At 35.1% G+C, this 25,471-nt stretch overlaps 1 protein-coding gene across 12 annotated transcripts in view; it reads right to left on the bottom strand.

The window, feature by feature from the left end:
• Window positions 1-25,471, bottom strand: part of LOC106055549 (oxidation resistance protein 1-like) — a 94,963-nt gene that overhangs the window by 10,807 nt on the left and 58,685 nt on the right. For all 12 annotated transcript variants that reach the window (XM_056015732.1, XM_056015730.1, XM_056015724.1 and 9 more), the window contains 8 exons: window positions 20,483-20,725; window positions 18,783-18,970; window positions 17,598-17,865; window positions 16,099-17,161; window positions 15,447-15,609; window positions 13,167-13,377; window positions 3,092-3,223; window positions 604-762 (listed from right to left, as the gene is read on the bottom strand). In XM_056015732.1, the coding sequence (XP_055871707.1) occupies window positions 604-762; window positions 3,092-3,223; window positions 13,167-13,377; window positions 15,447-15,609; window positions 16,099-17,161; window positions 17,598-17,865; window positions 18,783-18,970; window positions 20,483-20,725 (2,427 nt within the window). The remainder of the gene's footprint in view (window positions 1-603; window positions 763-3,091; window positions 3,224-13,166; window positions 13,378-15,446; window positions 15,610-16,098; window positions 17,162-17,597; window positions 17,866-18,782; window positions 18,971-20,482; window positions 20,726-25,471) is intronic.

The following is a 25,471-nucleotide window of genomic DNA, read 5'->3' on the forward strand; positions in this document are numbered from 1 at the left end:
AAATGTAAAGAAATAGAACAACTATACAAAACTAGCTTACTTGAGACTAGTGTTTTGTTGGCATCTGTACAGAATGTGTGAAAACCTGAGAGCAAAACAATTATTTTATAAATATTATCTATATTAAATGCTCTGATGCAGAAAATAATTATTTTAATATAACCTGACTATTGGAAGTCATGAAACAAATGTATTGTTAGACAGGATAGTTATTTCATTTTATATATATATATATATATATATATATATATATATATGCTACAATATGGCTGAAATAGTTGGTATGTCCTTATTTGCTCTAAATACTTTTTTCATTCTTTAACAGAACGGCATTCATTACTATGTCCTTTCCCAAAGCTCGTGCAGGACAGTGAGATGGCAGCAGGCAAAATTTGAATTTGGGACATGATGACAGCCCAAAGCAAAAAAATCACACCAGGCAGCCATTTTGATAATATTTAATATATAATATTTGTTTTAGAAGAACCTTTTGCTTAGGCCTTTTAAAAAAAAGTATGCGCTAATGGCTTAAACAATAATATAAAACATACTCCAGTTACACCACAGGGAATCAAACTGATTAATACTATCAGTGATACCTACACACTTATTGGAGTCTCTGATGAACAAGATGGTTGGGGAGTCATCAACATTTTCCATCTTTTGATACAGGTTCTGCAGGGAGTAGCCATGTTTGTGTGTTGCATAGGTCAGCTCCCAGTTGTAGCCTACAGTCATGTTTCTAGGTAGTGAGCGAACAAGCTGAAACACAAAGGACATATAGAAATGAAAGAAAACCAAGAAAGTGAACCTAAAAACATACAAGAAAGTGAGCATAAAACTGACAAAAATTTATGCTGAAAGCTACAATACAACAAGCATCTCAACTAGTTTGAACTTTCTTGAACTATTAAAGCCTATACACAGCATGTGTTAAGACAAGGAAAGTCCTTAGGAAACCAGGCGCTGAATGAAGAACCATCTGGGTTACCTTAAAGTAATGTCCACAAAAAAAAAATGAGACAAAAAAAATTTAACTAGCTAAATACAAGAAAGAAGGGAACTAAGGGAAGACCACAGAAAAGATGGACTGATGATGTAAAGACAGATCTTGTAACTAAAAGAAGACCACAGAAAAGATGGACTGATGATATAAAAACAGATCTTGTAACTAAAGGGAAGACCACAGAAAAGATGGACTGATGATGTAGAGACAGATCTTGTAACAAATCAAAATTGCTTAAAGTAAAAAAAAGAATAAAAATACGAGTCGTTTGCCACATTTTGTAATGTTTGTATAATAGAGTTATAGAATATTACTTTTTTTCCTGTGTCTGCCTTAATGATTGTGTGCTTTCCCCTGTGTCAGAAAGACACAAAGATAAAGGCATATTCCTTGTTCCATATGCTAGGACAAATTTGTACAGATAATCCTTCTTCTCTTGTGCTATTAGAGCATGAAATGGATTGCTTGAGTCAGCCAGGAAAACCACTTGGCAGAGATTAAGTTATTGATTAACATGCATGACTAGATTGACCTAGGGACATGCTTAAGTCGTGATTATCTTCTTTTTGGAAGTAAAGTCTATATTTTATAAAGTAAGATAAGGTCTGTCCTAACAATTAAATGCATTCCCCATGTGTCTGTCCAAATGATTGTGTCTGTGTCTGTCCTAATGATTGTGCTAATTCCCATTTGTCTGACCTAATAATTGTGTACATTCCCCCTGGGTCTGTCCTAATGATTATACATAAAACTGAGTTGGTCTTAATGATAGTTTTTGTCTGTAATTTTTTTTTTCATATTTAATTGTAGGAAGCGTGGTAGAGAAGCTAAGTACGCTTGAACTTGGCTTGGCTACCTATGAAGGGGGCTCATGGTTTGACACCCGACTCAAGCAGAGTTGTTTACTATACCTCCTACCCCCACTGGTCCACAAATGAGATTGGAACCTAGCCATCTGAGCATGCTATAAGCATGAAAGTAGAACTATATAAAAGCTATAATTTGTCCAAAGTAGAACCAAATGAAAACAAACTATCTTTATAATCAATGTTATTGTCCACATTTGATCATTAAAATGATCTTATTTTCATGGATTTCTCGACATCAAGTCATTGTGCCTATATTTTAGTTAAGAATATTAAAATTTATAAGTAAAAAAAAAAAGTTAAATCTATTTAATTGCTGTGGAGGAATATTTTTTTGTATCTTCTAATTGATTTTCTAGAGATGGCAAACATCAATAGTCTCCACATATTTTAAACAATGATTGGAAAACAGAAAGACAGATATAAATTATGCAGCTCGTAGCTGGCTCAGATGTGGTAGAATCCATGATATCTAAATGACATCTAACATTCTACAACCAAGCTAGGAAAGTAGATTTGTGCCCCAGAATAAAGTTGATGATCAAATTAAAATTTTGCAATTATTTACATAAAATACATGATTTGTGACTACATCTAGATTACCATGACACATTCAGCTGCCTCCATGGTGGCATATATGTTTTTCTTAGCATTGGCATGACAGAAAGTAATTGTTTTTAAATAGCTGCTTGGCCAGTCAGCTCAAGTCTTTAAAAAGTGTTACATAATCACCACAACAGAATGTGTACAAGTCTAACCAATTGGAGACATAAAAAAAAAACCTGACAGACTGTGATAAGGCTAAATGAACTGTTAATTAATTAATTAATTTGTTTGAATTGCTTACTTTATAGGTTGTCTTTCATGTTAATAGCATGTTCAGTGCACTATGGTCCAATCTCTTTTGTGGATATGTGGGGGAGGTGGGGGGGGGCAAAGAGGAGGTATCTGGGAGAAGATTTCCCTGCTGTCTTTAAGAGTTCAACAAACAGAACTCAGCTTGACTTGGGATTTGAACTCGAGTCCCCTTGACATGTAGCCTAATGGAATATATCCCTCAGCCACCCATCACTGTTTCTCACCAATCAGTTAAAGACAACAAAATGAATGGGTACTTACTGACAGAATGTGATACTTACTGACAGAATGTGATACTTACTGACAGAATGTGATACTTACTGACAGAATGTGATACTTACTAACAGAATGTGATACTTACTGACAGAATGTGAAAGGGTTCAATAAACTGTGTCTGGCCAATCAATTCTGGCAAACTGCTTTCATCAATGGTGTCCTCCTTATGTAAACCTTGAGACTTCTCTGCACAGTACACTTCTTCCTTGCTCAGGATCTATACCAACCAAAGAAAACTTTTGCAATGAATCTGTCATTAACAAGGCATTATGCAAATTAAGCATTTGCACTTATCCTGTCATTTGGATAGAGTCAAATAGGCATTCTCTATTTAAAAAAGAGACAGTTTAGCAAAAAATGTTAAGTAGTCTTTCTGATACATGACAAAGAAAAATCCCAGCAAGTTACCCAGCTCATCTAAAGACCCCAATCAAGGATACACCACAGGCATAAGCCTGAGCAATGAACCAAAAAAAATAAGACAAGTTTGAATCTAGTGTAAACTGGAATGTATTGGAAGCTAGAGCAAAACTAAAAAGAAGAATTTCAGATAAAAAAAAATTGTTGTTACTGGTGGAAAAAAATTGAGATATTTGTTGAGTTTACATTTTTTCTTTTTACTGACATATAAATAAAATTATTTTCAAAAAGCTTTTTCTTTTTTTCAATATATTTGTAAGCTGATGGTGGATTTATTTTCCCTTGCATAAGATGTAGTTGTACAATAAGTGCAAGAGAATGTTTTCACAACAATCAAGATTAATACTTTTTAACTGACCATAAACACTTGCAAAGTTAAGTAAAGGTCCTCTTTCAAATCTTGTGATATATAGGGCAGATGATGTAAAGGTCATCTGTTTCTGTGGCCTTTGGTTAACGGGGGGTGTCATGTGGCCAGAACAAAGACCAACTGCCTTTACTTTTCCCCAGCTAATGTCAGGTACCCATTAGAACTGGGTGGACTCAGGGGCGCCCAAAGATCCTGAAATTAGAAATCCCAGTCTTCACCAGGATTCGAACCTGAGACGCCCTACCGCTCAGCCACAGCACCTCCTTGCACTTGCAAATAAGTAAAATTTGATTTTTAAAATTCTTCTTGTTCCCATTCAACTATTTGTGATTCATTGAAGTATTCTGTAATCACCCAAATAAAAGTCAAGCTCTAGTCTCTTCGTTCACTGGTTAATGAATTCAAAATGTGTAAGTCTGTATAATTGGGAGCTGTTTATAAGAATGTCTTGCCTAACGTTTCATGTTGAACACTAAAGGTGACAATATACCACCCACTTCTGACAGTCATATATATACACAGAGCTACTGTTAGGGTCACCTGACCCCAAACACCAGTTTAAATTCAACAACAAAACATTGAAATTACTTCAAGACATTCACAATAACATTAACCTTAAACCCCTCCCCCCCTCCTTTTTCCCCTTCTGTCTTCCATGCACTCACAAATAAAAACAACAACAAAAACTTACAGGACTGAAGAGCATGTCAACATTTCAAGTGAAACATTAAGACCAGGTATTGAAAAAAACCTAGCTTTTATTAAGACGAGGTATTGAAAAAAACCTAGCTTTTATTAAGACCAGGTATTGAAAAAAACCTAGCTTTTATTAAGACCAGGTATTGAAAACAAAAACCTAGCCTAGAGGGGAAGAATGCCCAAAGTCAGGATTAAAAGATGAGGTGACCCTCTAAAGAAACGTGTCTAGATGAGATGGCAAATAGATGCAAACTTTATAACATTCACACAAAACATCATTACAAATTTTAATGGATTCTGATTTACAGAGTGGTTCTCAAAACATTTTTTTATTCCATGTTAAAAAAAAAGTTTCCAGTAAAGTAACAAGAAATGGTTGCATGAGGTTAAAGGTCAAGATGATCATTATGACATACTGGTAATGACTAACTTTGCTTTATTGATCTCTTGTTTAGTTAGCAAGGACAATATTACTCTGAAAACAGTATGGACACTTTATCATAACAAAAAAAAGAGGCTCACATTTGCATTTGTATGTTGTTTTAAGTGTAATAAACTAATAGTTTGACTTGAAATACAGTTGAGTGAGGTCATGTGACCTGGTAGGCCTACTGGTCTAAGGATACAGGCAATCTGTTCAACATTGAGCACAGTTCAGAAACTCCAAAGAATACAATTAAATCAATCAAAGATTTGGTCTAAAAAAGTGTTAAGATTGTAAATCCCCTTTCCCGAGTCCAATTGTAAATCCCCATGTCCCCAATCAAACTGTAAATCCCCTTTCCTAAGTCCAATTCCTCTATTTAAAAACCAATTTCTCATGGTTTCTTCCCACAAGAATGTAAGACATTTACCCATCTCTTCAGTTTCCCCCAAAAGAAGCGAGATGAGGGCACGCTGCGTTTGTGCATGGCTTCGCCGTCAGCTGACACCAGACTGTACGACTTCATTCACCTAGTGCACTGCAAGCTTCACTCAAACACAACTGTATTGGATGCTTCAGAATCTCCAATCCTATGGAAAACCTCTAGCACAGAGTTAAGGCACCTTAGAAGTCAAGTCCTCAAAAACAAATGCCGAGCTGTTTCCACATCTGGTTAGCAAGAAAATCTGGGGCACGGGTCAAACGAACCAAAGCTAGTACTGAAACTCTCACCCCATCTGTCAAAAGAATTGCTCAACTAGCCTCCTGAAATAGCTGCCCACAAACGAATGCGTTTAATTTACATTTTGCTCAGTATGTAAGCAAAACATTCAGATCAGGAACAATAATAAGCTCGGAAGCGTATAAAATTAAGCACATAATGTGTCCTCTAGAAATGCAAGATCGAAGATATCTGCATTCAGATGGCGATCGAAGCACACAAGTTCAAAACGGCTTTGGATTGTTGAAACTATCGATGTATCCTTATAGCTCCTTGAAGCAAGCTTTGTCCATGAAAAAGAAAGTGAAGAAATTCCCTTCAACAGATGACGTCTGCTGCTGCTGCAGCGCATTCGTTCACGGAATCACAAAGTGGAAATAACGTAGAAGCAATGTCCCCTGGCAACCAACACTTACAGCATGTACATTCTGACATGTCGTCTGCTTTCAATCATCGCGCTACGTCAGAGGATCTCAAACATATGGTTCACAGGACAACAAATCCGGCATAACAAAAAAAATAAAAATAAAAGCAACTTGCAATAAAGACGGCGCAGGTAGAGACATGTTTTACATACATGTAACCGTGACTTCTCTCTGGACACATCCTGGCATCACAGTGACTGAATGAAATCAAGCCCGTAAAGATTTTGAGAGCTACTAGATCTAGATTATCTCTTTGGCTGAGAGAAATATTGGGAGTGGGGGGGGGGGGGGGAAACGAGACCACGCGAAAGCCTTGTTTGACATTTTGACTGCACCTAAAGCACTCGTCATAGTTCATCGTTTGATTGCCCACTTTGAAGATTTGTGTGAGATTAATAAACTCCCGCTGACCAAACACAAGAGGTGAAGGTTAACACACACACTAATCAATAACCAGTGATACATTGACACACACACACACACACACACACAAAACAATGTAAATTGGGGAGGGGTGGCAACAAAAATGTCACAACCCGTTCATTCTACCACAATATATATTTCATTTAACGTAAAGATGTCCTTAGCTGATAAATTGTTTTTAATGTTTTTCTTGAAGAGCTGCTCATAGAAAGCGTCCCCCCCCCCCAGGGACACAAACAGGGAGGAATGTGTTTAGAGAAAACAAAGCGACTTAGTCAAACAGAAGTCAGAACAGTGACGCCAATGTACAGCTACACTAGAGACTCCAAATATAACGTTATGGGCTTATGTATGACCCACGAAAACAAGAAAAACATTTTAAAAAATTACCTGAAACAAAACAAAACAACAATAAATCTTAAACGAAGTGTAGGCCTAATTGTATCACTTAAATTAGTATCAGTCATGTCATTCAATATGCAATAGATCTACACCAACAACAACAAATCTTATACGAAGTGTAATTGTATCACTTAGTTTGGATCAGTCATGTCATTCAATATGCAATAGATCAAGACCAACAGCAACAAATCTTATACGAAGTGTAATTGTATCACTTAGTTTAGTATCAGTCATGTCATTCAATATGCAATAGATCTAGACCAACAGCAACAAATCTTATACGAAGTGTAATTGTATCACTTAGTTTAGTATCAGTCATGTCATTCAATATGCAATAGATCTACACCAACAACAACAAATCTGTGCGATTAATACTATTTTTAACAATTGTTTTCGTTTAGCGCAATTTCGTGTTTTTAACTTTTTAGCTTTCTCTCTACGCTATGATCCTACCACTTCTCCGGACCAGTTGGGAAAATTTTGCCCGGGGGGGGGGGAGGAGAAGGCGATATCTGGGTGGATTTTATCGTAATTGTTTTTAAAATAATAATCCTCGGGCCGACGTGCTAACCACTTTGCTAGTGAGGTATTTGCGACTAAAGAAGATTGTATATTACTATGTTGTTTGTTTCACACTAGACGTATATAGGGGACTAATTCAGCTTATACCACCACATCAGTCAAGTACAATTTCTTTCCTTGTTCAAGATACCAAACAAAATAATTAATTACCAATAGTTAATTAACTTTTTTTTAAATTGATTCTTGTGTTCGCAGGTAAATAATTGTGCAAAGTTTCAGCTTGAACCGTCATTGGGTGTTGGTAAAATAACGAGTACAAACATTTTACCAGACAGACAGACAGAGTGAGTTGATATAAACTTTGGAAAAACGTTGGGACAAGTTGAAGGAAGAAAAACAATTTAAAAAAAAAAAAGGACACGTTGTCAACTAGCTACTTAAGTTTTTTTTCCCCTTGTGTAAACTGTAAGAGGTATTATAAGGGACTTAGATCCAGCTGGTTGATCCAATCATTCCAAATCACATACGATTCAATTTTTGACACATGTCACTTGCTCGTTCAAGGTTCTTTAGGATTATGTCATCATTGATTGTTTTTTGTGTACAGCATTGTATAGAATTCATAGGCAATTTGTTTTTTACTTTGCTTTCATTGATGGAGAATTTGTCTTCCAAACCTTTTTTTTTCTACCACCGGTTGAGGAATGTGTAGGCTAAATACGGACATGTGAGTGATGGCAATAGGAGTCGAACCCCAGTTGCAGCGTGGACAATACAAATCTCCCGCGACCATTATGACCAGCTGAAGCACAAAGCCTGTATCTTCGTCTCACACGTACAGAAACAGACAAACAATAGTCTCTTCCAGTCCACTGTCGTCAACAACGGATGACAAACAAGGCCCTCATTAGTCACACATTGTTTTGAAACATGACCACAGCTCTAACAAAACAGAAAACAATACTCAAAAACAACTTGAAGAAAAAAAAAAAAATAGCCCGATTTCTTGTGCATCGAAATTCAGGGCCGGATTTAGATCTTCCTTTTCCCAGCATTGCGCCATCGATACAAAAACAAAATAATAAAAAAAAATAATGGAACAAATATAACACACTGCATAATAAATGACAATATATATGAATGGCTATGTCTTGGATTCCGAAAATTAAGGATCAGTGCAGAGTTTCACGTGATTACGCAAACGAAGCTGCGGCCTGCATATTTTCCCCACGTCTGATGCAGACAAAGCCGTTGTCCGCCGGAGGTCTATTTAAGTTTTCATTACGTCTTCTGCGCATTTCTAGTTTCTAGTTTAAAAAAAACAACTGCAGTCAGTGCGTCAAACATGTGTATAGTCTCAAAATTCCAAGAAGGCGATGTATGAAGCTGTGGAGGTTCTGAGAATAGTTGCGTCATACTTTGGTTCAGATCGCTAAAAGTTATTCTTCAAAATCAAATAAGCTGTTCATCTTGTTCTGACACAGCTCTTCCTGCGTTTCAACGGCGTTAAAAAAAAAAGCTGCTCACAAAGTTGGAAAATGCGGAACATTGCAATAACTCTCCAATAATTCTCAGAGCATGATATTTTCAATTAATTGGTCAGATTAACACAAGTCTTCCCTGATCCCCGAGCCTTCCTGATCTAGTTTCTTGAAGTATTTCCTACAAAAATATCTCTCAAGCCCTTCAGTTACCCTACCCCACCTCCGGTCGCTTTTCTTAAGATTCCTTACACTATAATTCCTTTGAGTGGTGTTGTTTTCCAAGCTAAAAGATCCGTTGAATATCCTCCCCCCCACCCCCCAAGGTAGGCAGTACAAGGGGTGTTATCCCATCCGACTTTTTCTCTCCACCGCTATTGTCACGTAACTGCTGATGGAATTGTAACAATAGTTTGAGCATTTCTTTAAAAGCACGCCAGCTTTCACATAGCAACCATAATTAGAGCCTACAGATCTACACAAGTTATTCTCTAACAGTTTGAGGGGTCGGGGAAGAGAGGGGGGGAAAGTTAAACCTGATTTGTAAGAACTATTTAGGCTTCAAATCAGCAAGAGAAAAAAAAATGTTGCTTTAAATTCTTGATCCAGCTTTATCCACCCGCACTGCAAGTACTGCGAGATAAACTGCCAGTCAGAACGTGCACTGTACAAGCTTTAGTTAACTGTCAACTAGGCACAACACACGGACACGTCAGTATGACCTACATAACTTCCTTACGAAATTGCAGACGACAGCCTCAACTATGTAGGTCACATCTGGCACATTCTAATGACACCTATGCAGCTCGGTAATTAGTTTCACATGATGAAAACAACAAGAAATATTCCTCCTTCACACGCACATTTGTTGGCTACGTCGTCTGCCATTGAAGGAAACTGACAACACCACATACAGTATACTAGCCAACTGGGCTTACATCAAACAGGGACTGACCAAATGAAAAGTGGGCTTACATCAAACAGGGACTGACCAAATGAAAACTGGGCTTACATCAATCAGGGACTAACCAAATGAAAAGTGGGCTTACATCAATCAGGGACTAACCAAATGAAAAGTGGGCTTACATCAAACAGGGACTAACCAAATGAAAAGTGGGCTTATTTCAAGCAGGGACTGAGCAGCTGAAAAGTGGGCTTACATCAAACAGGGACTAACCTAATAAAAAGTGGGCTTATATCAACAGGGACTGACCAAATGAAAAGTGGGCATACGTCAAACAGGGACTAACCTTATAAAAAGTGGGCTTACATCAAACAGGGACTAACCAACTGAAAAGTGGGCATACGTCAAGCAGGGACTAACCAAATGAAAAGTGGGCTTACATCAAACAGGGACTAACCAAATGAAAAGTGGGCTTCCATCAAACAGGGACTAACCAAATGAAAAGTGGGCTTACATCAAACAGGGACTGACCAAAATGAACAGAGGGCATAGTCAAACAGGGACTGACCGCAAGTAAGTTGATCAAAGAACTAATCATGCAGTGACAACATATAGATGAGGCACCGAAGAAATAAAGTTATAGGGTAAGTGAAATAATATTCCGAGGGCGTGAAAAAAATATTCAGATAACAGGTAAACTTCAACATTTCCTGCGGACCAGCACGGTGTAGGTCAAAACAGCGACATTTCCTCCTCATAACAGATTTTTCCAGACAAATGCCATAAGTTGACCTGTTGACAAATGTTATAACACCCTGACAAATGTCATAAGATGATCTCCAGACAAATGTCATAAGATAACCTTCTTTCAAATGTCATAAGATGACCTCTAGACAAAAATCTTAAGATAACCTACTGTGAAATGTCATAAGATGACCTCCAAACAAATGTTTAACATTGTTTGAAATACGTTTTCATTGGAAAATGTGGTAACAGCAATACATTTTGGAATTACTTTGTTTCCGGTTTTGATGAGTTCCCAAGGGGAGGGACTTTAAAAAAAAAAAAAGAACCAGACAACTATAAGCGATAGTTACCAATGAGCATTACATTAGAGTTGTTAATTGGGTGAAAATTATTATCCCACGTTGTCAGCAAGTCCAATCTATTAAAAGACATTTTTCAGATGGTTAACTCCCTTTATACTTAATGTAAATTAAGACATCCAATTCTAAGGCCTAACCTTAATCATAGTGCTGTGCGGTCAATACAAGATTTTACGTTGGACAAGTAAAAAGTCATTACTTTCTCATTCATACATTCTTAATCTAATATTTAGCATTCAAAAAATCTTTTCGATGCTTCTTTTTTTTGTTCTCTCTGGGCAATGACCTCAATGTAGTTGGTCATGTGAGTATTAGATTGAGACAGTTCAAAGTAGACTAAATTGCAAAATAATTTGGGTGGGAAAAAACACAAACACTGGAAGAAATAAAACGAAACAAATCCTAGAAACTGGAGGCTTGAAGATTTTTTGTTCTCAAACATTTTACTTCCAAGTTAATTGTTTCCATTTTCTACTGGTCTTCATAAACAGAAGACCATCCCTCAAATGTCAAAAGAAATGCCTCTACATCCACCAGAATTGTAATTTTAACTTTAGAAGACTTGACATTCTATTGTTACATTTTAACCTTACATTCTAGATTATATTTCACAATGATTCCTAAACCCTAATGGACCACCAACCTGATGACTATTTAGGGAAAGTGAAGCATTTAATAAGGCACTCTCTTTGATCCAAAGATTAAGAACAAGTGCAGAGTATTTCATGGGATCATTAGTGACATAAAATAAATTGCTAAAAACTTTCCTGCATAATAATTTACTATTCCTCTTAGCTTGCAAAATTTGGATAGGTTCATGACACTGGGTGAAACCTGGACATGCAAAATTTGGATAGGTTCATGACCCTGGGTGAAACCTAGACATACAAAATTTGGATAGGTTCATGACACTGGGTGAAACCTGGACATGCAAAATTTGGATAGGTTTATGACACTGGGTGAAACCTGGACATGCAAAATTTGGATAGGTTTATGACACTGGGTGAAACCTGGACATGCAAAATTTGGATAGGTTTATGACACTGGGTGAAACCTGGAATTTCGAAAAGGGCTCCAACATTTTCCTAGAAATATGACAGTTTATCTGTATCTTTGGGAAAAAAATACAGTAGCCACAAAGTGACAACTCTGGTTTAATTGTAACAATAAAAAAATATTTAAAAATCTGAGAATCAAAATTGATCTATTTTGAAGATCTTCATTGGGAATTCCCATACTTGACCAAAATGTATCTGTATTATGAAGACACCTCAGTGGAAAGTCTTACACTCACCTCACATGTTTCTAAGAATTCAGTAAGGAGTTGAATAAATAATTAGACCTACATGAACATTTTGTGCACTGTCTTATGTAGAAATGAACTGGACAGTTAGTAGAAGAATTAGACTGTGCAAGCTGACTGGAAAGATCCCCTTGCACTATTAAAGCATGACAAGAAATAAAGAGAATGAGAAACAATAGACCCGCATCAGCTTTAGAAAGGAGGAATAGCTGGAAAAAGAAACCAAACAACTTTTTATGTCAGTTGATCTGGAATAATTTGTATGTAAAAACAAATAAAATAGTCATTTTAGAATCCATTTTCAAATTTTGTGCAACAGAAACATGATTTTAGAGATTATATTAGTTTAGTAACTAAAGGTTGATAGGTTTCTGTTTCGTGGTTATTAATCGTGCATGTGAGGTTTTAGCTTTTGTTGGAACTAATATCACTAAATTATAGCAACATTGCAGGGTCAGCCTGAGTGTGCTCCAAGCTGCCTTAGGGTCACAGGATTGTGATCTTTCTAATGATGGATCCCAAAGCCTTTACCAATAAGGGTTTAAGTGCAAGGCAGTGGAGGTTTGGATTTAGAGTTTTCCTTCTCCAAAGCTTACTGGTTTAGGCACCAGACACTCACCCTTGCACCTTTTCCTGTCAGTTTTAACAGATCTACCTGACACACACATATAAAAGCCAGGAATGGGACTTTTTATCAGCTATTTGAGTTGCATGCCATTGGAAGAATTTAACTCTTTGCCAACACAAATATTTGAAATTTCTACAATAGCCATGATTTGAAATTTTAGGGCTCTAATGGGAAATACAATAGAGTTTTGATTAGCCTATTCTCTTTTTTGTGGTCTGTGGTGCAACAAATCATTAACATTAAACACATGAATACACTCATTATAGCAAAAACCAACACAAAAAAGCAACCCAATTGTTGAAAGCTGAATGGATTAACCATAAGCTACTGACCTCCCAAGACTTTTCCACTTCTTTTTCTTCTGATGAGGCCTCATCATCCACTGACTTCTCTTCCCTGAAGCTGGACGTTTTCTTTAGAGGCTTGATGAGCCCTTTCACTTCCTTGAGGTCAAAGAAGAACTTCTCCCTCTCTCCTGTCTCTTCCTGGTCACCATACATCTCTGGTTGCCACTCCATCAGAAATGTGTACAGTTTATCTCCCCTGGAATATTCAAAATGTGTACTGATTACTTTGCCTGATGTATTTAAATTCAAACAGTTGAAATAGTCTAATGTCTTAGCTTCTCCTCAATAGAACATGTCCAAGTTCAGTATTTTAGTTTGACTGTCTTGAAAAAGATCAAGCACAAAGTTATCCAAATGTTATGTATGTGAGTGACTTAAAGTGTTGTTTACTTTATATAAGAGCTCCTTCCAATCATCTTCAGGAATTGCATCAATTTCGGCAATGAGTAAAATGACACATACATTGATTAAGTCACATGACAATAAGACAAAATTTCAAATGACTCTCATGCAGTCAAATTTAGATTATTGATTAGTCTAAATGAATCAACCTTAAACTTTGGATAATTTTTACAAGTACCTCTACAGCCTTGCCATCTTTTAAACAACAAGTATGGATAAAACAAACCCCCTTTTTTTTTCCTACAAGAATCATCACACACTTCCCTGAATCAGAAACTCTTTCCTTTTCACCAACAAAGAAAATGTTATTTTTATAACGCAAGCAGTCTTTTGGGTGGATTGGAGGCAGCCCTTTTATAAGTGAATAAAACATTCCCTGGCACAAACTAAAGCAGCAGAAGTGAACACCAATAATCTGTAGCACTATTTTGTTTGTTGCCTGAGCTTAACAAAATATGGGTGCTTATAGAAGAGTCTTCACCAGCAAGTGCCTGGGATGTGTTACATCATTGAACATTTATTCAAAAGCTGGATATTAAGTTTATCTATTTTATAAAATGATCATCAAAATATAGTTTAAACAAAATAAAATTGGGAGTTCTTAAGTAAAAAAAAATAATTTAAAAACTCTGCATTTAGTGTATTAATGCTAAAATAACTTTACATTACTACTAAAATTGAAATAATTTTATTATTTAAAGTTGTATTTTTCATTATTTCTAAAAATGTAGTCATTTATTTTTTTTTAACTTATTCAGTTTGTATGTGAGGAATGAAGAAAAAAAAAGAAGTCAATCAGTAACTAGCTATGAGAAGTCAATCTTAGTGGTGACATCTGTTCTTTAGCCTAAACTACACTGGCTTGTTTGGGTTACCTAGACTCTGCATAGCTTGTATTTTTATAGCTGTTCTATCAATAGCTTGATTAGAAGACAGTAAAATATCATGTGATCAAACAAAGGGAGGTGACCAAAACATCACCTGCTTATGACACAGATATCACATTGCTGGCCAATATAAAGCAAACATTATTGTTTTTTCCAATACAATGCTGGCCTAAAACTCAGCCTATGCATCTGATTGAACAACTAAGATTGTTTATAGTTTCCTTAAGAAAATAAATTTTTTTAATATTTTAAAATAATAGAAATCAGGATTTAGCTTCTAAGCTACAATGATAGGGCCTTGAAATTTTGTCTAAAATATATATATATGAATATATCAAATATTCATTCACCTTTAGTAGGTATCTGCTATTTGTTGGGTAAGGTCAAGATTCATGATATCTGTTTACTGTAGAGTAAAGTAATACTAAACCATGAAGACTTTTTAATTTCAGAATCTTTAGGGTGCCTTAAAGTCCACCTAGCTCTAAAAATTACTTGACATTAGTTGGGGACAAGTAAATGTGGTTGGTCATTGTACTGGCCACATGACACCCTCATTAACCATAGGCCACAGAAACAGATGATCTTCACATCCTCTGCCCTATAGATCACAAGGTCTGAAAGGGGTACTTTACATTTTAAACCATCTTAATCAAACAAATTAATGTCTATACATTTTAAACCATCTTAATAAAACAAATAAATGTCTATAGTTATCTTGACTAAAAAATAAAACAGATGACCTAAGAAATTTTATTTTGTACTTGTTAGATGACACAGCAAGTTTTAATGGCCGTTTTCTATAAATGAGAATTATTTGTAAAGCTAGAATGGGTATGCTCATGAAAAAAATAAATCTTTAAGGTGCTTTTTAGTTTGCGTTTAATCTAGATAGTTGGGCCTTAGTAAAATATATGCAAGATTTAATTAGAAGTTCTGCTAATTTCTATCTCTCCTCTGATTACACACAACTCACATTTCTCTTGGCACTATCAGCCAATACTCCTCCAGAAGTTTGTGGTTCCTGTGGTCAAAAGCCCTTGGCTGGCGGAACTCACTAGTTTTCTTGATGCCTGGACGAATTTGTAAGTACAGTGGAGGTTGTTCAAAGTGAGGTGAATCAGTGGGGTGAAGATAATCTGTGGACAGGAGAGAATACATTAGAACTTCAGTACCATACTGATGTGTGATCAAAGATAGAAATAGTTTAAATGCTTAACCAAATGTAGCAAAATCCACAATGTTATAAAAACAAAATAGAAATTTTAACCTCAAAATAGAGAAAAAAATAAAGATAAATAGGACATGTTACCAATATAAATATTATTTTAAAAATCACAAAATTTCAATTTATTCTGATAGTTTTCAGATCTAAACAAATATTTTTTTTTACTCAGCAAATGTCCTTAGCTCTTGGCTTTCAAACCGAGGGGGTCCCAGCTTCGAATCCTGGTGAAGACTGGGATATTTAATCTTTAGGGGGCCTCTTAGTTCACCTAGCTTTAATAGGTATCTGACATAAGTTAGGAAAAAGTAAAGGTGCCCCAAAGATTACAAGGTCTCAAAGGGGGAACTTTTATTTTACTTAAATGAATAAAACAAAAAAGGTAATATAAAAACAAAGAAACCTTTTGGATCTGGTCCAAGGATCTTTTCCATATCCTCTTTGGTGAAACCACTTCTGAGTTGTAGGCCACCTGAAGGAAACACTGGTGAAGACTTGGCTCTCATTCTGCCTATTTCCTTGGCAGTCAAGGCTGAGAGAGCTGGGGCAGAGCTTTTGTAGGTCTTATGTATGTTCTGGATGAAGCTGCTGGTGTAGCTGAATATGTTGGACAGTTGAGCTTGGGCACGGAGTGGTGAGAAGGTGGACAAAGGACTATTGCTGGCACTGCCAGTTGTGGCTGTCGACTTTGAAGGGTCATCTGCTTTTGCAGAGTTGTCAGCACCCAATTTTGTATCCACCAGCAGGTGAGGAGATTTGGACATGGAAGGTTTTGTTTCACCGTCTATGTTACTATGAGAACTTTCTAAGCTGTTCTGGATTGACCCTTCTCCACTTAGGCCACTCTTTGAATAATCTTCTAAGGCCAATTTTGCAATATCCTCAGCTAGACTTTGTTGGCCAGTATGATGACCACTGCCAGAGTCTAAAGAGGAATCAGCAGTTCCTGTCTGAGGCACATTAACTACAGCCTCTGGGTCTTCTAGAATCTTCTGAGCCTTGAGGTCACTATACTGACCAGATGATTGAGACAAATGTAATGCCGGCTGACCGGGCACAGGTTTCGGGTGTGCCAGTACACTTTTCGGAGATCGGTCGGTGAAGTGAAGCGGGGAGAAACCTTGAGTAGGGGTACCTAGGCTATCACCAGCAGAGTCTCCGGGTTCGGCAAAGAATGACCGTCCAGTGGTGTCACCCGGTGAAGAGTCTGAGACTCGACCCAGAGAGCTAGATGTGTGTCGATGGACCTCTGAGGATGATCGACCCATGTGGGGGCCAAAGTCTCTTGTCTCTCCAATGCCATCAGGGGAGTCCTGCAGCAGGGCCATTTCACTTACTTCTAGCTCAGAGCTTCTAGACATCTGTTTGACAAGTGGGGAATGGACATTGCTATCAGGTGATTGTGTCATTGTATTAGCAACTTCTTCGGAGGCTCTGCCTTGTTGTGGAGGTGAGTCATGGTGCTCCTGGCAAAAAATTAAACACAAGTAATTATGTAACAGTGATTGATAAAACCAGACAATTAATAGAGAAGTTTTAACTTTTATCATATTCCAAAGTATTGAATTAATAGCGATTTGTATTTATAAGCTTGAAAGTAAATATTTTATTGCTGTAAAAGCTACAAAAAATTAATAAAAGACTTAAGTGTTTGAATTAATTTAATACTAAGACAATTAATTTTAAAAAATATATAGATAAAAACATGTTTAAAATTTGGGCTTTTTTTTATATTAAAGACATAATTTTGTGTAAAAATGCTAATAAGATATCAATGTGATTTTCATTTAATTTTTTAAAAGTACTTTAAACATATTTTTTCTTTTTTTTTGTTAAATGTCCTTTTAAGTAATAATTACTATTTAAAGTAAAAGTCTTCCCTTCTATTTAGATAGGACCTACCCTTGACAAGTCAGCCATTTCTTCCAGTTCTTCTGATGTCCTCCCTGTCTTAAATGCCCCCTGATCATCTTTGTCAGTATCCTCCCCATAAGGTGTTGGCCTGGACTGACCAGTGTCTCCAGCCACACTGGCCCCATCTGGAGCAGGTCTTGAATCTGCTTGCATCATTGGAGATGCTGATCTATTGTCCTGTTCTAGCTCCTCATCTGCTTGACCTTCAACAGCTGGACGGTAGGGTTCAGGTTTTGGGGAATGAGCTCTGATTTCCCTGAAATCAAAACAAAATCATAATCATATGCACCCTTTAAAGCCATTTAACAATAAAATTTTGCTTCAAAAAAAAAAAAAAAAAAGTAAATCGTCCAAAGAGTAACTGGAGGAAGAATTCCCGATTGTTTTAGACTCATAAGTACAAGGCTATTATGCCTTGAGTAGTAACAGTAATAACTTTTGGATTCACCACTTGATGGAAAAACACATGAAGACTTCAAACCCTATTCCTGGGTGAAATGTATGTACACTGATTGAAATAAATTGATTAGTATTGTTGTATTGCCAGGAAACTGGCTCACCATCTTTCTATTCATTTTTTTTTTGTTTTGTTTTTATAGAATATATAATATACCATAACCAGGTATTTTCATTCTAATGATTATCCATAGATCGTTAACGTGAAATTCTTAACATTTTAACAATTTTAAAATGGATTAAACAATTTTGGTAATAGCTATAGCCTTAAGAATACACATATAACTCAATACTTTTGTATATTGCATGAATGAACACCCACAAATATTTTAAAGAAACCTAACAAAAGAATATTTATGATTATAAAAATATATTAATTACTTTTATTACAATCTAATGAATGAACAGGGTTGTAGCTTATATAAAGCAACATAAGTCTACACTCAAGACATTGTATTTTATTTTTCTCAGTAGACATATTGTTAAACATCATTGATCAGAAAACTAACTATATAGAACATTTGAATATATTAACTATATAGGACATTTGAATATATTAACTATATAGAACATTTGAATATATTAACTATATAGAACATTTGAATATATTAACTATATAGGAAATTTGAATTAATTAACTATATAGGACATTTGAATATATTAACTATATAGGACATTTGAATATATTAACTATATAGGACATTAAAATATATTTACTTTGGCTGTCTCCAAAACATGCGAGGGGAAAAATCATGGAACAATGCAACACTTTTTATCTCGTCCATATAGACCACCATGCCAAACTTGGATGCATCTTTGCTGCTGACCACAGCAAGATCACTGGCGTCAGGGTCAAACATGATTGCATTGGGCGTCACCAACAGTGTCCCTTTAATGATGATTCCCTGCAGTATACAGAAAGAAAATCGTGTCTGTTATAGTTAAGGAATGCATGCAAGTAGTTTTATATCTGTCAAACTCATTTTCCTTTCTTATGTATCGCAAGTTCCATTTTAAAATTATAAAATATTGTTAAATTCTGCAAACAAGTACATCTTTCATTGTATGTAAGAGTTGCTGGTTTTTTTTTTCTTCACTCATGTGCTTCTTATTAAAGGATTGTAATTTTAATATCCATATAATCAGTCAGTTTTTTCTTTTTCTTTTTTACTAGTTAAATCTTTGTACAGGAAAATGTCTTTAGTTTTTCTTTGTTAATAATTGTAGTTACATTGATGCCAGTAACAGTGGCTTTGTGTCATGTTGCCCAACCTTTTCCTGACATTTTAACATTTCAGGCCAATGGGTCATGGGTCACACCACAGAGAGTTCAATGGAACTGATCCTCTGGGGCTTCATCATAAACAGCCAGCAGAAGTTTTGAGGGGACAGATAAGAGCTGGATAAGGCTTGAGGGTAGGGGGGCATAATTTTGACTTTTTTGGACTCAAAACATCAAATGACTTTTTGTTTATGGAACATACTCAATAACCAGGCCAGCTTTTGTCTTGATGCAAATAAACTTACAGAAGTAAAAGAAAATACATAATTCAACTTATGAAGAGTTGTTCTTAAGAGAGAGATTTAAAAACCCTACAACACATTTCCAAACTAATTCATTCTATAAACAATAATAGTATAAACAGAAATGACTAAATCCAAGAATGTGTTAGGATTCAAACCATCAGTATTTTTTATTCTGAAGTGACAGAAGTAAGGGAGATTAAAGTCTTTTTTTTTTTTTTTGGCATTGCTATAGTATAGCTCATCTTTCATGATTATAGCATGTTCAGTATGATTGGTCCAATCTTTTTGTGGACCAGTTTGAGGGGGGGGGGGTATTTGGGAGAAGGCTTCCATTTCAACTGAGAGACTGCAGAACACTGTAGGCTGTTATACCTACATTTTTTGTTTTACTCAACTGACCTCATGATTCGAAGATGAGTTATCATCCTCTTCCTACATTTTTTGTTTTAACTCAACTGACCTCATGATTCGAAGATGAGTTATAAATCATCCTCTTCCTACATTTTTTGTTTTAACTCAACTGACCTCATGATTTGAAGATGAGTTATCATCCTCTTCCTACATTTTTTTTTTTTACTCAACTGACCTCATGATTTGAAGATGAGTTATCATCCTCTTCCTACATTTTTTGTTTTAACTCAACTGACCTCATGATTCGAAGATGAGTTATCATCCTCTTCCTACATTTTTTGTTTTAACTCAACTGACCTCATGATTTGAAGATGAGTTATCATCCTCTTCCTACATTTTTTTTTTTACTCAACTGACCTCATGATTTGAAGATGAGTTATCATCCTCTTCCTACATTTTTTGTTTTAACTCAACTGACCTCATGATTCGAAGATGAGTTATCATCCTCTTCCTACATTTTTTGTTTTAACTCAACTGACCTCATGATTCGAAGATGAGTTATCATCCTCTTCCTCCTCCATCACACGTCGTGCTGGACCCTTGACAAATTTCTGCATGCACTCCCTGTCTGTCTCTTCCTGGCTTGTCTGCTCAGGAAGACGGCTCTTGGGAGAGCTGATTTTTTCTTCAAAGGATTCAGACCTGAGCTGGTTGGACACTGGAACAGCATGACCAGGAATTGATGGCATTGGTCCATCTTTTAAGCTAGGCAGTGGGACATCCTATAATGAGACAGAGACAAATAATTACTTTATGCTAATAATTTTCTGGTGTAAAGAACTTAAGTAGCCAAAAACAAATATAATAAGTCCTTATTTAAATCTATTTAAAAAAACAACCTTCCATCAGAAAAAAAAATCAAGGAAGGAAAATATCAGTAAAGAAAACAATTATGATAATTACAAATGTACTTTGGTTAAAGCAAAAATTTAACTTTCTATTATTCTTACCAGCTCGGTCTTATATTTCTGGCAAATTTTACACAGGAAAATATCTAAGATACAGCCCATACTGTATCAGAAACTATACTAAAACAACCAGAAGCTAAGTGTAATACAAGTTGTTTTAAACAGAATTCTTGGCTTTATATTGTAAGAATTATCAGATAAATTGACAGCGTAAAGCAGGGAAATATTTTATAAATTACAGTCACATTGCAGGAACACTGAAGAGTAAGACTTTCAGTCAAAGCAGTAAGGGAAAAGACACTAGAAATATACAGGACATACTGACAATAAGTGGAGTAACAACAAGACATCTAATCACACTAATAACGTCACATTTAAACAACATCAAATCTAAACAAAATCACATTGAAGCACCAAAGACACGATCACACCTGAGTTTGAGAACAATTTCAAATCTAAATACCATAGAATATCACATCTAAGGACAACAACATAACAGTGTGTAAACAAAACCATTAATTATTAGTAAGAATACAATCATCATTGAGGTAACTGTGCAGCCCTGAAAGTGCCTAAAAAATAATCCATGTATACAAATTAACTTAAGTTAGAGGAGCTCAGCTGAAAAAAAGATTTATTGTATTTTTTAAGTTTGTTGTAGAATTTTTGAACAAAGATTAAGATTATTAAGTCCTTGACCAAACCTCCTGCTGGACCCAGGGGATGGCAGCAGTCAGGGCTCAAACCTGGGACCATTGAGATGACAGTCCGAAGCACATACCACTTGACCAAGCAGCCCTCCTGTCATAATAGAATGACTTAAAACCTTAAAAATGACTTCAAAAAATCCAATGTTATTTCATGTTCAAATTTTGGACAGTGACAACCATTTCATTTCATTAATTTACAGCAGTAGCCTTTAATCAGTGGTCACCCTAAACTTGAACTGTGACCCTTACTTATTCATCAAGTGAAGTCAATCTGTGAACTTTGGGCTCCAAGTAAAAGTCGGATCTGAATTAATTCCCTGGTGTCACTAAAGTTAAACTGATCTACAGTAAAACCTATTGCAGGGGAGTGGTTTGAAACATTTTCCAAATGAGTTTACACATTTATACTGTAAAGTAAATGTACCCTGAACATGTAAAGCAACAAAAAGCAAGCCAAAAAATGTTATTATGGTTTTGTTGAATACATTTTGAATGTGAATGTTTAGAATATGGATAATGATAAACAAAATGTTAACTACAATAATAAATGACATTGACAGATAGACAACTAAAGTTATTTGCAAAAGAAATGATTAATGTAACAAACTTAAAGACACTTGCTACATAATTATAGTTAATTAAACAGAATGATGGCTTATATCTGTGTCTCCTTCTGACTTAAGATAAATGAATAATTACTCAGTATTGTTAGGCACTTCCACATTGTTTTATGCAGCTAAGTTAAACGGAGGTAACACTCAAATAAGGAAGTCCAATAACATAGGTGAAAGGCTAACAATATAAGTTAGATAACGCTGATAGTAAATGTGGAACAAGAAGTTTAATAATAACGAAGGGAACCATCGAATGTCATTAAGCTAAATCTACATGTTCATAAAAGCTTCCTCTCTCTAAAGCCATCAACAGTAGTCTCTGTTTACATTTCGTTATTCTTCCACAAAACCTAGTCTAATTTTTACTAGTCATGTCACTGTCTCTAAGTCAAAACTTCCCCTATTTGTGAAACAAATAACTAATTCCTAATGGTGCCATAACACTATGTATTCTCTAAACTATATGATGACAGAAGCTAATCAAATTAACAATGCTACTACATTATTTAGTGAAGGTATAAGAATCTATAAAAGCAGATAACATTTAGGCCAGTTATTTTCTTCCTTCCTTTGTGTGCTGTTGTTTTTTCAATGCAAAAAGAAAACTTAAACTACTTTATATTATTGTTTTATTACCATCAAACTGGTTAACACAAAAGCACTAATCAAATTATTTAAAATGTATGAGTATCTTAAATGCATTTTTATAAAATGACAAGGAGTATGTATTACAATAGCGACTAAAATAGTAATAAAATAATCTGATGTGGGTATAAATTAAATCTCCAGAAACAAATGATGCCGTTAACAGTTCCATTGTATCTTGTCTTGTTAAAGTGAGTAAATGTACTGGAAGCAAGCATCAGTTTTCGGTTGGTACTTGTTAAAGTGTTAATGAGCAATCTAGAATCTGATTAGTTCCTTTCTACCTGTTTAGTTTTCCTTTCTTCCAATTCTGCTTTCCTTCTGTAGGATTCTTCTCCAAAAGGATGATGTAAGTAGGTAAAGTTCCCCTTTCAAAGATGATGTAGACTTCATCAAAGATAGAAAAACTATCCAAAGTTGCACACATTTGACTTTTTTTTTCATGAGGGAAGGGGGGGAGGTGTCTCTAAAATTTTGTTAGAATTTGTATTTTATTGTTTTTTTTCCTGACTGGCTTTCTTAATTATACATTTTGTCAGGACTAAAAAAATCAAGTCATTTCATGCTTTTGCTTTCTTAAAAAAGCTTTTTGTGTGTGTGCGTGTAGAGAAAGTGATTGAATAGAGACCTAATGCTGCAGAAGAGAGCACCCAAAATGATCTTCAATGGGAAGGTGTACTTGCAGCCCAGCAATTTTCCTAGGGTTTACTTCAAATTTAGGATTTCTTTCTGGTCTATAAAGAAAAGTGACTATGAATTAATGACAGCCATGGTCAAACTATTAGTTTGCACATCCACAGTGTAAAATATGACAAAAAAAACATAAATCAACAAAGAGTAGATTTTTTTTTAAAAGGATAGAACTCTTACCCTATTACTAGTTATAGTATGCTGTGTTTAAAAGTAGGTAAAAGTAGTATTAAAAATGTTTTTTATATCAATCAAATACAGAATGTTCACAAAAAAGGTATGTAAATGACTCATTAGAACATTCTAAGAAAAGTCAATGTTAATAACACATTTCAAAACCAAAATAGTTTTGATTCATTTTTATTTATGATTCATTGAAAAGGAGGGGGGGGGGGATAAAAACATGACTCTTTATGAGCCCAAAGACTATGAGTACCCACTGTCACACTTAGTTGCATAGTAAATATCACAACAGTGAAACAAAAAATAGGAAAGAGTTTTTGATGCTTAAACATTTTTTGTATTATTACATGCAATGAAATGTTGAAAAAAAAGTATTTAAAAAAAAACATGTAAAATGTCCACAAAAATTTCCAAATACAGTAAATTGTAAGAAAAGCAACAACAAACAAACTAAATTAAACGAAAAACAAAGTGTGTAAGCACAAAAGCCTAAAGTTTAACACTGGATTTATACAGAACGCAAGTGACTGATTTTTATTATTAGTCAATAATATCCACTAGGCTCAAATATAAATTTCAGTTGTTTTTTTTTTTTTAAAACTACTTTCACAATTTAAGAAAAAAAAAAATGGATAAAACAGAAAGTTCCATATTCCATTCAGAACACACAATCCAATAAGTATTTTTATTTATTCCCCAGAGAGGGATGAGACTCCTGTGCTCATGTGAGAAATAACAAATGTCATTCATCACTGATGACATGTGTTTGTGAGTAGCCCAGGCACAGTGTATTCTGGGATAGGCTCAACTAATTGATTGAATAAAAGCACAAGAAAATTAATTGTCATAGGCAATATTCGACATCCCTAACAGTAAGATGAAGCACATTATAGCCTAATATATCTGAACAATAACTCAAGCTAGACTATAGGTTTTATTTTTTTAAGGCCTTAATCCCTAACTTTTCTAGGTCAAGTCAAATCATAGCATTTAAAACTATCCACAGGGAGAAAAAAAGTCAGAATAGCTGTTTCAACTTGAATTGTTGATTTATATAATTATCTAGGCTGTTCTCATCACAACATCAGTACCATCACAAACAAAGTAAGAGCATGCAGACACATAAACTAACAAATTTACACTTACTAATTCCTCCTTTGATTGAAGAACAGAATAAAGAAGTTTAAGAAAGATTTAACACAATAAGAAAAATTAAACAGCTAACAATATGAAATGGGTGTAGTTCATTCAATGCAAACTTTGTGTTGAAGGATTTTTAATTGGATTCTCATCACATGTTCAAAGTGAGGTTCCACCAGATGGTGTAGTGGACATTTTTAGGCAGCTTTGGTGAATTTAGTTTAAGTTCAAGTGAATGTACTTTAGCAAATCATAAAAAAAAAATGTGCTTAAAAAAATATAAACTTTAAGTCTAACTCTCTATGAATACACTTATTTTCTGTACTCTGGCAGAAGCCTTCAAAAATTCAAATAATGGATGTAGAATAAAAATAATGGATGTAAAAAAAAAATACTGGAGTAGAGAGTTTTCCTTAAAAACTTTTTAATGAATATTCCAATCTCTAGATATGAAGATTACTCTTTAAAAAAAAAAATTTAATACTCCATCCTCAAACTGAACTTTTATTTATTTTTAATTTTTTTTTTAAATACTAATTTTTACAAAAATCCATCTATTTTTATGCTTCTAGCTATAA

Source organism: Biomphalaria glabrata, chromosome 17 (assembly GCF_947242115.1).
Source record: "Biomphalaria glabrata chromosome 17, xgBioGlab47.1, whole genome shotgun sequence".
Lineage (NCBI taxonomy): Eukaryota > Metazoa > Mollusca > Gastropoda > Planorbidae > Biomphalaria > Biomphalaria glabrata.